Source organism: Fistularia commersonii, chromosome 18 (genome assembly GCF_037954325.1).
Source record: "Fistularia commersonii isolate RoL2024-O1a breed Wild chromosome 18, RoL_Fcom_v1.0, whole genome shotgun sequence".
In the NCBI taxonomy this organism is placed as follows: domain Eukaryota; kingdom Metazoa; phylum Chordata; class Actinopteri; order Syngnathiformes; family Fistulariidae; genus Fistularia; species Fistularia commersonii.
In genome coordinates, this window is record NC_141301.1 from 4,440,885 (window position 1) to 4,455,770 (window position 14,886).

General features: G+C 43.6%; 1 protein-coding gene across 3 annotated transcripts in view; it reads right to left on the minus strand.

Annotated features, from left to right (window-relative positions):
* The window catches only part of LOC147224215 (protein furry homolog), a 56,069-nt gene extending 46,981 nt beyond the window's left edge, over positions 1–9,088 (minus strand). For 2 of the 3 annotated variants that reach the window (XM_086164794.1, XM_086164795.1), the window contains exon 1: positions 3,709–3,809. In XM_086164794.1, the coding sequence (XP_086020920.1) occupies positions 3,709–3,778 (70 nt within the window). In that variant the 5' untranslated portion in view covers positions 3,779–3,809. Of the gene's footprint in view, positions 1–3,708; positions 3,810–8,793 lie in introns of those variants that run through there. The other variant, XM_086164793.1, reaches the window with a different exon arrangement.
* Between the last annotated feature and the right edge of the window lie 5,798 nt (positions 9,089–14,886).

Below are 14,886 nucleotides of genomic sequence, written 5' to 3' on the forward strand. Positions count from 1 at the left end.
CATTTAGCCAGCACATCCACCACACACACCGACGCAAGGATTTATTTCTGGGGTGCAAAATAACAAGCAATATATTTTTTCAAGCTATTTTGATATTTTTCAAACAAACAGAGTGGAGTAATAAATAAATGTGACTGAACAGAATAAAGAAAAACTAAGAGCAGAAAAAAAATGTTTTTTTTTTATTTTATTTTTTTATAAAACTAAACTAAAACAAACTAAAATAAATAAAAATAAAATAAAACAAATAAATAAAAAATAAAATAAAATAAAATAAATAAGGTTTTCACTGCAAAATGCATTAAATCTGTCAAAGCCAGATGTCAAACAGTTTTATGGGCTGAAAATGAGGGTTCTTTTCTGTCAAATTAAAGATCAGCTCCGCCGGATGGAGGCTCAAAATATTTAAACACCACCAGAAATATCGCGAAACGTATCATCAGCTTTCTGTTTTATCGGTGTTTCGGTTGTTCATATTTAGGAATATCCTCAAGATGAAAGTAATTTGTCTTTGCTAGGTTGTGAAACGACAAAATCTCATGGAGAGATTTTACCACTAGATCGATCCAAAAGAAGGACTTAAAGCAGAAATGTTTATTTCCTAACAAATTTAGGGTCCCGGGGATGAAAACACCTGTTTTTCTCTTCCTCAAGAGTCAAAACTAAATACAAATGGACCGCTCTCAGATGAGGGTGGAATTTTTATCAGCTCTGAAAACAGATCTGCAGACGGCTGAGGTTAACAGGGCTCCTTTTCCAGGTCTTTTCAGGACACGGCTCTCTCAAGGAACGCCCGGCGCGTCTGACAATTATCGCGTGACCTCGCACCTTTCTCGCGCTCTCAAACCCGCCACCTACCCAGGCCCTTAATGAAGCTGATGACGCTGGCCCTACTCCAGCACACAGCCGTCCCATCCATTGTGGGGAAGGAGGATACGGTATCCAGGATTGTCCTGAACCGGGAGCTTTCGCTAGTAACGTCCGACGACCTCCATGTCTCATGCGTCAGCCGATTCTGTTCTGCCGGGCATAGTTTCCGTGGCGCGCGGAGCCAAAGGCGGGCGTGATTGAAAAAAAAAAAAAAAAAAAAAGAAAAGAAAAGTGGGAGTAGTGTTTGGTACGGGAGACCACGCAGCCTCTGCTCTCCCTCTCCCTCGCTCTCTTTCTCTCTCAGAGTTTGCTGCTGCGTTGGCTTCCTGCAGCCTTGTGACCAACCGGAGCCTCATAAGAGTGAAGGTCAGGCAGGAATTTTTAGCCGAAGCGAAGCACAGTGATGCTATGGTGGCATAGTTGTGTGACTATATTTATCTTGGACACACACACACACACACACACACGATCCTGACAGCAGCAGCCTATCCCCTTTCCTCGGCATCGGGGACGAGCACGAGGATCACAACAAGTGTAAACACCGTTCTAGACCCTGACCCTACCCACATGATAAAAAAATCAGATTATTTTTGTTATTTTTTTATCACTTTTTGAAAATTAAAACCCGATACGATCACGATTGACGTTTTATGGGACGGCACGGTGAACCGGATCGCGTTAAATCCGCGTCCGATCTCGGCTGTGTAAGGAAGTGACAGAAATGGCAGAAGGAAAACTCGGAAAAGCGGGCCAAAGGGGGAGTATGGGGGGGTGCTGGGAGAACAAGGGGCTTTGGCAGCATGCATTACATCATCGCCATGTTGAAAACAAACTGAGCATGGTGGTGCTCCCTACAGGACAATACAAACAGCCCAACAAGTGTCTCTCTCTCTCTCACACACTCACACACAAACACACACACATGCACCAGAACACCGCCCCTTTCACGCTTCCAGAGGATTCTTCCACTGAGTAAACAGCCACCTCGGAGCTGGAGTGTCCCCCTCCTTCAAAAAAAATTCGAGAGCGATCCCGACGCCGACACCCGTCTTAAAACGACAATGTTATCACAGTTTTAATTCTTTCTAATAAACGTGTTTTATACCCGAGATCCTGTGGGAAAGAAGATAGCGGCGGATCAGATCTGCACCAATAGCAAAAGGAATAAACGATAGCCTTGATAGGTGACTCCGTCTTTTAATGCAGACTTTGCATCCGAATAGTGTCTCGAAATAGATTTTGGAGGGGGGGGGGGGGGGGGGGGGGGGGGCTGTGAGAGAGTGAGAGTGGGACCTCAGTGAAAAGCAGATTAAAATGCCAGTCTCAAACTGCGGCCCATCAACCCAGTTTAGCCGTCTGACATCATGCCGAGACGCCGCCGCCCGCTGCGAGAGCCCTGAAAATGCCTGCATCTGCAAATATGTGCTATATTACATCATTATACGACCTCCGGGCTAGTTTCTGCACAACGATATAGAAAGTGACTCAATAACACGCCATTATTCATTAAAAAAAGGCCGCTGTGCCATCTTTTAATGATTTGATCGACCGATCGGGCCTTTGTGCGACTTTTCACAGCGATCATAAGCGATCCGCTCCACAATGTCAGGGATCCGCTCCACACCGCACTGCCAGATGTCACTGATTTACCAGTCGTTTACATATTCACCCAAGCATCTAGCTGTGTTTATTTTCCCCATTCCGGGATAGTCCTCTGAAAGAGAAAACGAAGAGGCCAAAAAAAATGCTGATTTCATCAACGATTGCTCATCTAAAAAGGTAGTAGTTTCTGATCAGACTAGGGGGAGGCTGTTCGAGCTCAGCATCCTGTGATGCATTACATAACAGCTCGTGCAAACAGGAGGGGGGGGGGGTGGGCTTAGGAGATGAGATGACATATTTAATCAAAAAAAAAAAAAAAAAAACGTTTTAAATGCTCTTCCCTCAGAGCAGGCCGCGGTTGCCGATCAATGACGCCCTGTGCCTTTAGCGGCAAAGTGACCCGCTGCGAGGATTATGCAACATCAAGCGACGGCTCAATGCTGAGCGTGGAGAACCGGAGGGGGGGGGGCGCTTGTATACGGCGGTTTCTATTTACAACTGCATGGTTCATCGATAAAATCCCAGTTACGGTGACTTTCCCACCAGGCACGAGTCGCGTCTGGGATTTTAAGGCCAGATTTGTGTTGGGAGCAGATGAATGGATGAATGTATACATCAAGTCCATGGGGGGTTTCAGCTCTCTGCGCTCGCCAGCAACTTTTGACCGGAGTCCATCTTTATCAACGGGAGGATGTTGCAAAATGTGGTTGATGAGAGGCAGGGAAGTTTCCAATCTCGTCCTCCATTGAAAGCGGCCGTGGAATGAATAGGAGGTGAACCTCAGCTAATCCTATTACCGTCTCCTCCCACTTAATCAGAGCCGGTCAGACTGTGCGTGCGTGTATGTGTGTGTGTGTGCGTGTGTGTGTGTGTGTGAGTGAGACTTATTCGTTGGAAATGACAGAAACCAGACGCCGGCCGATCCAAACAAGACTCTGGATCCGGTGGGAGAGCGGCGAGCCGGTGGCTTTTGACGGACGGATGGATATTTGGGAGTAAGTCAAGGCAACTCTGTTGCTATGAAACCGCTCCCAGGAACTGAGATGCCCTGTTGCCAGAACCATGATGATTTAAAAAAAAAATGTGTAACACGGGCCGCCCCGGCATCATCGAGGCAACCGTCAGAAAAGGCGGCGAGGTTGTAGGTCAGACCAGTGCAGCAACAACAACAACAACAATAACAATAACAACAACAACAATAACAACAACAGCAACAGGAAACAAACTGCTACTCACTGCTGCTCCACGATTTCAGCAGGGATTTGATGCTGATTTCAAAGAAGCCCGAGTCCTGCTGGCTGGTCATGGTTGTCGCTTCCTGTTGAGTCTCCCGCAGCCACCGCCACCCCCGGCCCGCCCCCCCCCCAAACCCTCTACTTGTGCTTTTTTTTGTTTTTTTTCTGCAGAGCCAGGGACCAGCAGGTTAGCGCCCCCCTGTCAAGCCCGCCGTGACGCACACAACGCCGTGGCGCTCACCAGACCCTGAGAAAAAACACACTTGCTGGAGCTCCGGCGTCCTTTCTGCGTCTATCGGCGGTCTCTCTCCCAGCCTCTGCTCCCTCCACTCTCTCCCAACATCCCTCTCTCTCTCTCTCTCTCTCTCTCAAGCTGTGGGCGGCATTGCAAGCTCCCTTTAAATAACTGCATGGAGGCTGAGAGCACAGGAAGCAATCCTCTTAGCTGGCCGCGGTTAATAATAACCACTGTTTGTCGGTGTGCGGGGCCTGATACTGATGAGAGGACTGGACCTGTGTGTGTGTGTGCGTGTGTGTGTGTGCTCAGCTGGACGGGGAACATCTGACATGCCACCAATGACAGGGGATGGGGAGGCGTGACATGTTACAGGGAACATCTGGGAGGCCGGGGCAAAGGAGAAGGCACTGAAGTGATCAGCGGGATTATACGTGTAAATGTGCAGCGGCCGACTTTCGGCTTTTAACCCCCTTTAATTCTTTTAGGAGAAAAAGAAATGCTCGGTTACGGGAATGCATTTCCATTTCAATTCATTAGCCTCTGTTTCAATTCATATTGTCGAGAAAATTAAAACCAGTGTATGGCATGAACAGCTCCTATTTGGTAGACTAATAATGAAATAGATAATAACTATAATGGTATAATTCATTCATTCGCTGTCTATCTACAACCCTCATCTTGCAGGCTGGAGCCTATCCCGGCTGTTATGGACCGAGAGGCGGGTTCATCCTGGAATGATCACCTGTCAATCACACGGCCACATAGAAACATTCACTCAGTCACTGACATGTCACATAAAAATATTCAACCATTCACCCTCTCATTTACATGTCATATACGGTATACCAGGGGTCTCAGACTCGCGGCCCTCGGAACAATATTTTGCGGCCCCCTGCCTGAAATCAAATCTTTGTGTTTTTACTCACATGCATGTGGGGGTTTTATATAGTGGGTTTAAAAAAAAAAAAAAAAAAAAAAAAACGAGCAAGGAAAAACATGAAAAAGTAACTTTGCAATGCATTTTTTTGCATCAAAATTTGAAAATGTTTTTTTTTTTTTTTTTATGGAAAAATATCTACTGCAATTGCTAAAATGATCTTTTATTTTTTAGTTCTATAAAAACCACAAAAACGATAGCGAAAAAAAATTTGGCAAAATTAAAAAAAGATTGATTTAATAAGCAGAATAGCCAACATTAGCCTTGTAAACATTATACCTCCTCTTATACATTCTACCAATCAATTTTCTAATAAATTCTAGTGGCAAATTTTCCTCTTTCAACTCAACAATATTTTTAGGGTGTAATTTCATCAATTCTTTTTTAATATGCATTTTTAATATTAATTCGTCATGTATTTTTTACGGGAACAGTTCATTATATATAAAGATTTGTATAATTTACCTGTTTATCTCCTTTAAACTAAAACAAAGGATAAATTTGGACTTTGTACTTCTAGCTATTGATTTTACTGGTCTGGCCCCCTTGACATCAAATTAGGCTGTATGTGAACCACAGACCAAAATGAGTTTGACAACCCTGCTGTAGATATATTACCATTCAATCTCTCACCCACGCATAACATAAAACCATTCACCCTTTCATTCAAATGTCACATACGGTAAATATATCACCATTCAGCCTCTCATTCACGTCATATCGAGACATACAACCATTCATCCTCTCATTCATATGTAAACTGTAAACTGTAAACACTGAAGGTATCTAACCACTCACTTGCACTCATTTTTTAATTTACTCATGTCTCTATTAATTGACTCTCCTACACATCCACTGCAAATATTGCCGTTGTTCGCTGCTAGTCGCCACTTTTGCACATGTTTATACTGTTTATAAATAACCAACATTTTTAGTTGCAATTTGTTAAACAAGCCTTAACTGTTTATATATATTGTTACACTGTTTATTTTTAGTTACCCTCTCATTTACAGATTATATAGACCCATATGACCCTCAAAGTCAAAGTCAGCTTTATTGTCAGTTTCTCCGCATGTGTTTCTCACAATCTCACGGTGACACGAGATTTATAAAATAATAACATAGAGGGCAAATTAAACAGTAAAGTGCACTTTTACAGTCAACATTGAACTATGAGGTATAAAGCATAAAGTGCATGCATATACAAATTGCTGGTAAGGTGGAAAGATGGCTACATTCGAAGGCATGAAGACTGAACTGTATAAATATGTGTAATTTCAATATACAGGACTGTCTCAGAAAATTAGAATATTGTGATAAAGTTCTTAATCTTCTGTAATGCAATTAAAAAAAACAAAAAGTACTTTTTCATGATTTTCTAATATTTTGATATAGGATTTTTGAGTTTTCTTAAGATGTAAGCCATAATGAACAATATTAAAATAACAAAAGGCTTGTGATATTTCAGTTGATTTGTAATGAATCCAGAATGTATGACATTTTTGTTTTTGTAATTGCATTACAGAAGATAAAGAACTTTATGACAGTACTCTAATTTTCCGAGACAGTCCTGTCGAGAGTAGCAGCAGAGTTTTTTTTGTGCCATTTAGTGTAAAAGGTAATATCATAACGGCATTCATGTCATACACTGCAGATATATAACCAGTCATTCTCTCTCTCACCCGTCACTTAGAGACATATCACCATTCACTCTCCCCTTCACATGTGGGCAATACTAGGGTCTGAATGAATGAATGAATGCATGAAAAATGAAACCCCTGCCTGTTTTTGGACTGTGGGATGAAAAAGGCAGAATTAAACCAGTGACCTTCTTACTTTGATACTAAAAACGCTAACCACTGCGCCATTGTGCAGCCTAAATAACAATTAACTACTGTACCTGCATAAGCTCATATATATATATATATGAGCTTATGCAGGTACAGTACGATATATATATATAGATATATATCGTCACCCTCTTAAAATAATCGCCAAAGCCAATTTTTTACAAAATTTTTTTTTTTGCCTAAATCATCTCCTCATGATGCTGAACACCTCTGGAAAAATTGCAAAAAACCTTAGTTAAACAGATTGTGCCATTCTACGCCTCATGAGCCAAAATTGCCTATGTCAAGAGTGTGTCAAATGGCCCAGTTTTTTGTGTTTCCTGAAAAATCTAAATAAATGACTTAGACGATTATTGGAAGAGGGTGATGATATATAATGTTACATTTCATGAACCACAAAAAGATGAAAAACAGGAAATAAAAAGTGTTCAATATTAATGAGCCTTAAATAACACAATTTTCACATTGCTACAACATAGGTTTGGGGATCATCGTATTAAACTATTTATCACCGTATCCAATTAAACCGACCATTCCGACCAGGTATGGAGACAACCAGGACACAGGCCTGTCTCCGCCAGCCGAGTGTCTGACTCACTTCCTGGTGTGACTCGATTGGGGGCGTTATAAGCAGCACCGCCGCCTTCCATCTGCTCGAGCAGGGAGGACTCTTGTTTTTATACCAGGAGCTGTTCGACGCCGTTTGTGACTTGTGACGTGATTTATGTTGCGGGGTGGGTAACGTCAGCGGCTTCATTCATTCAGCCAGACCATGACAAAAATATTAGCAATCCTGGGCAGGGACGTCTACTTTCTGCCCGCCGCTCGGCTTGAAAAGTCTTAACTTCTCTATCGAAAAGTGGTTTGATTCAAGAGAGTTGTAGCGAGAAAGCGGCCGATCCTGGACGGTTCACCTCCCTGACTTATCTGTCATCCATAATCCGGTCTGCCTGACTTGTCCACCAAGAGGCCCCCCGAGAGGGGCGGCGTGTTATGTAATCCCGCCCCCTTCCATCCCTCGGTTGAATACATTTATTTTTTTTTTCCACGACAACTACCAGATAGAGACATTAGATAGAAAAATTCAATTTCAGAAAGACAAAGATTAAAACCGGCAACGTTACTGATGAATTTAACCGATGCATACACCTGTATATTTCTATGAATGAGTCATGATTCTATCAATTTTTTTTTTAACAAATAAACCACAAAAGGCACAAAAAGAAGGAAAATAGTCCCACATGTCCCACAATTTGTAAGAAAAAAAACAACAAACAAAAATCTGAGACCGAATCTGACATTTGTTCGGAACATCACCCAATCTCCCCAATAGGTCCAAAAAAAAACCAAAACACTTTATAATTACAAGATCCAATACCTTAATCGCTTATTTACCGCTTATCCTGCACTCAGGGGTGTTGGCAAGAGGCGGGGTTCCTCTGGTTACCACATATAGAAACAATCATTCACTCGTTCAGTCAAACATCTGGGGATTTTTTTATGTTATTTTTTCTCGCAGACCTTAATTTCCCCCCTTAATTAGGCTTTTTATAAGCAGAACAGAAGCGCTGACAAATGGAAGTTCCTATTAAAACCATTATCAAGCTCCGATGAAGGTGAGGAATGTGAGGTATGACCATCCCGTTGGACTATCTTTGCAGCCCCTACCTCTTAAATCACCCCCTGCCTCGGGGCGCCGCTGTATTCCCTTTTTAATCTGCTGCTCACAAGATATTTATTCCTCGTTGTTAATCGGTATTTTTATCGGGAGAGATTAATTTCGGGCGGTTGAAGTCAAAGCTCCGGGAGAGAAACTTGTGACGATGAGCTAAGCGACGCCGCGTCCAAAACCGTGGGTGATGTTCTCTCACCCCCATTACCGACAAGCCGTCACATTCCCGCGCAAACGCGACAAATACGATGCCGAGGCGAGACATTTGGCGTCTGCGGTGGCGACCGGGTCTAAAATACGTCCGATCTCGTAGAATATTTTTTTTTCTCTGAGATGGAAAACGAAAGAGGAGGGTGAGAATCTCCTCTGAGAGTCAAATCGGTACCTACTTTCAAGGATGGTTGGCCTCTTCTTTTGTCGCATCTTTTTAAACTTCCCTCTGAAGTCCCTTGGTGGGAACGGCTCCAACGGCGAGCTGGCGGCGCGCCCCGGGACGACCTCGTCCAAGCCCCCGGAGCCATCTGCCTCGATCTCGGCCCCGTCCCTCACAGCGCTCCCTTCCGAAGACATGTCGCATGGCCGGGAGCCCAAAGCTACTTCTATCATTCTTCCCGGAAAGAAGTCATTTAAGAAAGTGAGCCAGCTTTCTTTTTTTCCCCCGTCTTTCTAACCTTTTTTTTTTCCCCTCCCGTTCCTGTCAGCTGTCAGCAGCAGCTCGGGTCTAGCTGTGTGTTTAAACCCCCCCGGACCCCCCTGCGCTTGTCGGAGCGCCTCTGCGAGTTACAGTAACACTCATGAATCGGACAGGTATTGGATTACTTTGGGCAGTTTTAGACCCTCCTACTTTTCAGGCAAAAAAAAAAAAAGTCAAAGAGGCAGAGAAGTCATGAGAGGGAGGGAGTGGGAAGGGAAGGCGGCCCTGACAGCTACAACATCCCCGCCTAGTGTATAGCCCCTGAGGCATTCCTGAATAAATATCCTGTATTTGTTTTGGATCGTTTCGCATGTAAATCATGCGCCGATTTCCCGATAAAATGCAAATTTGTCCCCGCGAACGAGCCGAGATGCAGTCAACGCCGCATCGCTCGCTTACGCCTCGTCACATCTTGCGCGGAACCGGTGTCGGTACGATACCCAAGTGGTGTTCTTCTTCAACCGGTGCTGAAAATCCAGCAAACATCACCATTTCCATGTTACTCAACGCGGAACTACCTATGTAGTTCACACTGTCTCTCCGTGGAAACCAATGAAGTGAACACTAAGCGGACACACCCACCTCATGAGCCAGTTTTTCCTCGTCTGAGCGACATGAGCAAAACAAACACCCCGCCTGTGTGTGTGTGTGTGTGTGTCATGTCCTGAAGGCGTTTTCTGTTTCGGGGAAAAAAAATAAGGAACCTTGCACTTCTTTTTTCACTCGATCGGTAATGAACAGGCAACCAGGAGCTTCATTCTAATAAAAGTCAAGCGGAAATGTCTTTGTTTAACCGCCTGTCAAAAGAAAAAAAAAAAAAAAAACGATTTAAAAGAAAAAAGCATCAGGTGCGTTTGGAAATCATACGAAAACAAAAGTATGTGCGTTGTGTTTCTACGACACCCGAAAACACACGCCTGGTGTTCTTCATGTGCATGGCTGGGTTTGTGAAATCAATGAGAGATGTCTGAAGAGTCAAAGCGGCTAAATTTGAATAAAAAGCACAAGTTAAACCCGGCACGCCTGGTTGGTTTAAAGATCTAAGTGTTCCGCACAAGTGCAACGACAACTCGTAGTCTTGGTTGCACTGAGTGACTGGATAGTTTAGTAAAACGGCGCCCTCTACTGGCGACCAATAACAAGGGACTGAGCGATACCACGAGTCCCTGACTTTGCCCGATATCCGAGGTCGCCGAGGTTCTGGTTATCGACCCGAGAGAAAAAGCCCCAGTTAGTTAATAATTAAAGTCCTGCTTTCCCTTTTTGGTCAATCATGGAGGCAGAGATGTTGATATTTCACCGGTGAAATATTGGTTGTTGGTAAATTCATTCATTCATTCATTATCCATAACCTAAAGTCGATCCCAGTCAAATGGAGACATACAACCATTGATCCTCTAATTCATACTATATAGAGACGGTCAATCATCCGCTCATTTAAAGTTCATATACAGACAAGCAACTATTCACTCTCTCACATTCACAGGTCATATAGAGCAGCGGCCCCCCCAACCTTTTTTAAACCAGGGTACCGGTTATATGTGTGAAAAAATTTCTGCTGAACTGTTCGAGGTGTGGGCGTTCAAATGATAAAAACTTTTGGCAACTCACAGTATAAAATCTGAATACAATGATTATACTTTATATTACGCCACAGGTTTGCTTCCCCGCGACTAGATGGTCCCATCCGGCGGTGATGGAAGACAGTAACGTATATCCAGTTTTCTTCGTAGTCTTATTTTGGTTCGCATAGCAAGTGCTGAGCTTGCGAATCATCTATTATGATGAACACGTAACTTAGGTAGAAATCTAGATATTTTCTTTTAAATGTGGCTTTCTTTTTGCTGGCAGCAGAAACAATTGTTTTTTAAAATAAAATCTGGAAAGTCTAATGAAGAAACTATAATAAAAATAAGAAAGATTTCCTTTGCAGACCGGCAGCGGGGGTTGGGGACCCTTGATAAAGACACACACACACACACACTCGCTCTCTTTCACACATCATATAAATGGTGATATCGTGCTTTCATCAACCTGTTGTTTCAAACCTCTTTACGCTGGATTACATTCTGTGTGTCCATTTACACACACACACACACACGCGCACACACACACACACACATAAATGGCGGCAGAGCTGACATGCAAGGCACTAAGCAGGCCATCGGTAGTAACTTGGTGTTAAGTGTCTTTGCCCGACGATACTTTGAGATCCAGACACGAGGAGCAGGGAATTGAACCGTTGACCCTCGGATTGGAGGGACATCTGCTCCAACGACTGTTCCGCACAGCCGCTGGCCAATTAAAGAAACATATGCGTGTTTTAATTTGTTAACTGTTTCACTGTTTATCTTGCGGGGAGCCGGGTTTGATCGGCTCACCTGTCAATCCCAGGCCAAAATCGAGAGCAGGGGTCCCCAAACTACAACCCGGGGGCCGGATACGGCCCGCCTCCACATTCTGCCCGGCCCCCAAACAATACCAGAGATGCATTATGATTTTATGATCATAATGCATGTAATAACACAAATATAATAGGAATGAAATCTACTGGGATAAAATCCGTTCTACAACCATACTGGTAGTGAAAGGTGTTGTGTTGGTATCACTGCTTGCTTTCTGGTTTCAACAATGAATTTAATATGAGAGAGCTGCAAACAATTGTGTCTATAAGAAAGTTAATGTTCCTTGTTCTTTTTTTCTGTGGAAAAACTTGAAAAGGGTTATTATTTATTTCATAAATGGTGTTATTAATTTCATTAATAATGCAATTATTTATTTTCTGATATTTTTTTTTCCTGTCCAGATCCCAGAAAGGTTTCATTTTTGGTTATGTGTGGCTTTCTGGAAAACAATAAACGTTTACATTTAGACACCTCTGCGATCGCAACGCTTTTTGTTACAAACTGGTCCGGCCCCCCGTCAGAGAAGGGAAAAGTAATTTGGCCCTCGCAGGAAAAGGCAAACAACCCTCCCATTCACACCTCTGGATAATCGAACAAACCATCCTGTTAACTGGGGTATTAACTCTCGACAGAACTCGCAAACTTTTGTTAAGTTTGAAACCCGAAAACCGGAGTCGACCCGAGCTGAAACACTATCCGAAACTTACAACAAAACTCCCCCGAGCTTTAGTTTCCACACCCGTGTCAGACTCTGGAACGGAGCGGGACAGCCCGGACTACGAAATGAGGTTGGAATCGGCACAGCCGCTGAAACCAACACCCCCGGTGGAGACGGAGGGCCGTTTCCATGGTGAGGCACATTTAAATTTGCATAGGCAGAGCAGAACATGATGAATAATTGATAGACATCGGGCCCAAATGTTAACACGAACCCCATTGAAGTTTAATTCCCGTTACACTTGTGGACTCCGGAATCGCCCGCGGAGGCAACAAGTGGACAAAGACGGCGGGCGGCGTGGGAATGGACGTGGAAGAAGCCCCCTTATGTAACGCGGCGAACCAACCCGATGTGATAAAAGGTGGACGGATCTGCCACTGATGTACATTAAACTAATCTTCTCCTGCAAAACCGAAGTGACTTAGCATAAAAACAACTCAACAAGGGTCCGCAATGTCCAACTTAAACTCGATCACCTGAAAAAAAAAGAAGAAAAAAAGGCATCTTTACGGCAGCTGTGTAATTATTGAAGGGGTCACCTGTTCTCCGAACGGGACAATGGAGCCATTCAATGGCCGCAACGGCCAGCTGCACCTGTTTTCCCCTCCCAGCTTCTTATAATCCGTCTTGTGCATTGTGCGTCGACAGGTACGCTCCCTCCTGTCAAACGTCTCCTGCTGTTTATCCCTCCATCCATTATTTATCCCTGTTGTCGTCTTCATTCTTTTAATTGTCTCTTTTATTCATATTTATATTCGCTGCTGTGACAAACAAATTTCCCCTACGGGGGGAGGGGAGGGGGGTAAAGTATTATCTTATCTTATCTTGCAATGTGAGTGTTGGATCTTTATTATTAAATATGCAGCAGAGTCTTCCCTTTTCTATCGCGTGATGCGCCAACGCTTACTCGCAGTCGGGGATGCATGCCAACCTACAACCATCTGTTCTGAATACTTCCCGACTTCTATGCAAGAGGGATTGGCAACATTATGACGGGAACATGGTGGAATGTAACAACATGGGCAAAGCAGGAGTCCATCCATCCATCCATCCATCCATCCATCCATCCATCCATCCATCCATCCATCCATCCATCCATCCATCCATCCATCCATCCATCTATCTATCTATCCATCCATCCATCCATCCATCCATCCATCCATCCATCCATCCATCCATCCATCCATCTGACTGCACAACTCCTTTACTTTATATATATATGCACACACACACACATATATATATATATATGTTTATATACAGTGGGAGAACAAGTATTTGATACACTGCTGATTTTTCAGCTTTTCCCATTTGCAAAGCATGTAGAGGTCCGTATTTTTATCATGGGTATCTAAAACAAATAATCCAGAAAAACACGTATGATTTTTAAGTAATTTATCAGCATTTTATTGCACCACATAAGTATTTGATCACCTACCAACTAGTAAGAATTGCGTCTCACACAGACCTATTGGCTCTTCTTTAAGAAGCCCTCTTGTTCTTCACTCATTACCTGTATTAACTGCACCAATTTGAAATCCTTACCCGTACAAAAGACACCTCTCCATGCATTCAGTCCAACAAACTCCAACCTCTCCACCAGAGACCAGAGAGCTGTGTAAGGACATCAGGGATAAAATTGTAGACCTGCACAAGGCTGGGATGGGCTACAGGATGATGGGCAAGCAGCTTGGTGAGAAGGCAACAACTGTTGGCGCAATTATTAGAAAATGGAAGAAGTTGAAGATGACGGTTGATTTCCTTCGGTTTGGGGCTCCATGCAAGATCTCACCTCGCGGGGCATCAATGATCATGAGGAAGGTGAGGGATCAGCCCCAGAACTACACGGTCAATGACCTGAAGAGAGCCGGGACCTCAGTTTCAAAGAAAACCATTAGTAGCTCACTACGCCGTCATTGATTAAAATCCTGCAGCGCACGCAGGGTCCCCCTGCTCAAGCCAGCACGTGTCCAGACCCGTCCGAAGTTTGCCAACGACCATCTGGATGATCCAGAGGAGGAATGGAAGACAGTCATTCGGTGCGATGAAACAAAAATAAAGCTTTTTGGTCTGAACTTCTTCCGTGTTTGGAGGAAGAAGAAGGATGAGCACAACTCCAAGACCACCATCCCATCTGTGAAGCATGGAGGTGGAAACATCATTCTTTGGGGATTCTTTTCTGCAAAAGGGACAGGAAGGGAGGATGGATGGGGTCATGTATCGCAAGATCTTGGCCAACAAACTCCTTCCCTCAGTCAGAGCCTTGAAGATGGGTCGTGGTTGGGTCTTCCAGCATGACAACGACTCAAAATAAGCCAGTTTCAAGACCTGAACCAAATGGAAAGTCCATATTGTCCAGCGATTGCCTCGAAACCTGAAGGATCTGGAGAAGATCTGCATGGAGGGGTGGACCAAAACCTGGTCAAAAACTACAGGAAACGTCTGATCTCTGTAAATTCCAACAAGGTTTCTGCACCAAATATTAAGTTCTGTTTTTCTGGATATTTCAAATACTTATGTCATGCAATAAAAAGCAAATTAATGACTTAAAAATCATGTGTTTTTCTGGATTTTGGTTTTAGATTCCTACACTCAAAGTTGAAGAGTACTGATGACAAAATTATACAATAATACATGTTTTGAAAGTGGGAAAAGCTGAAAAATC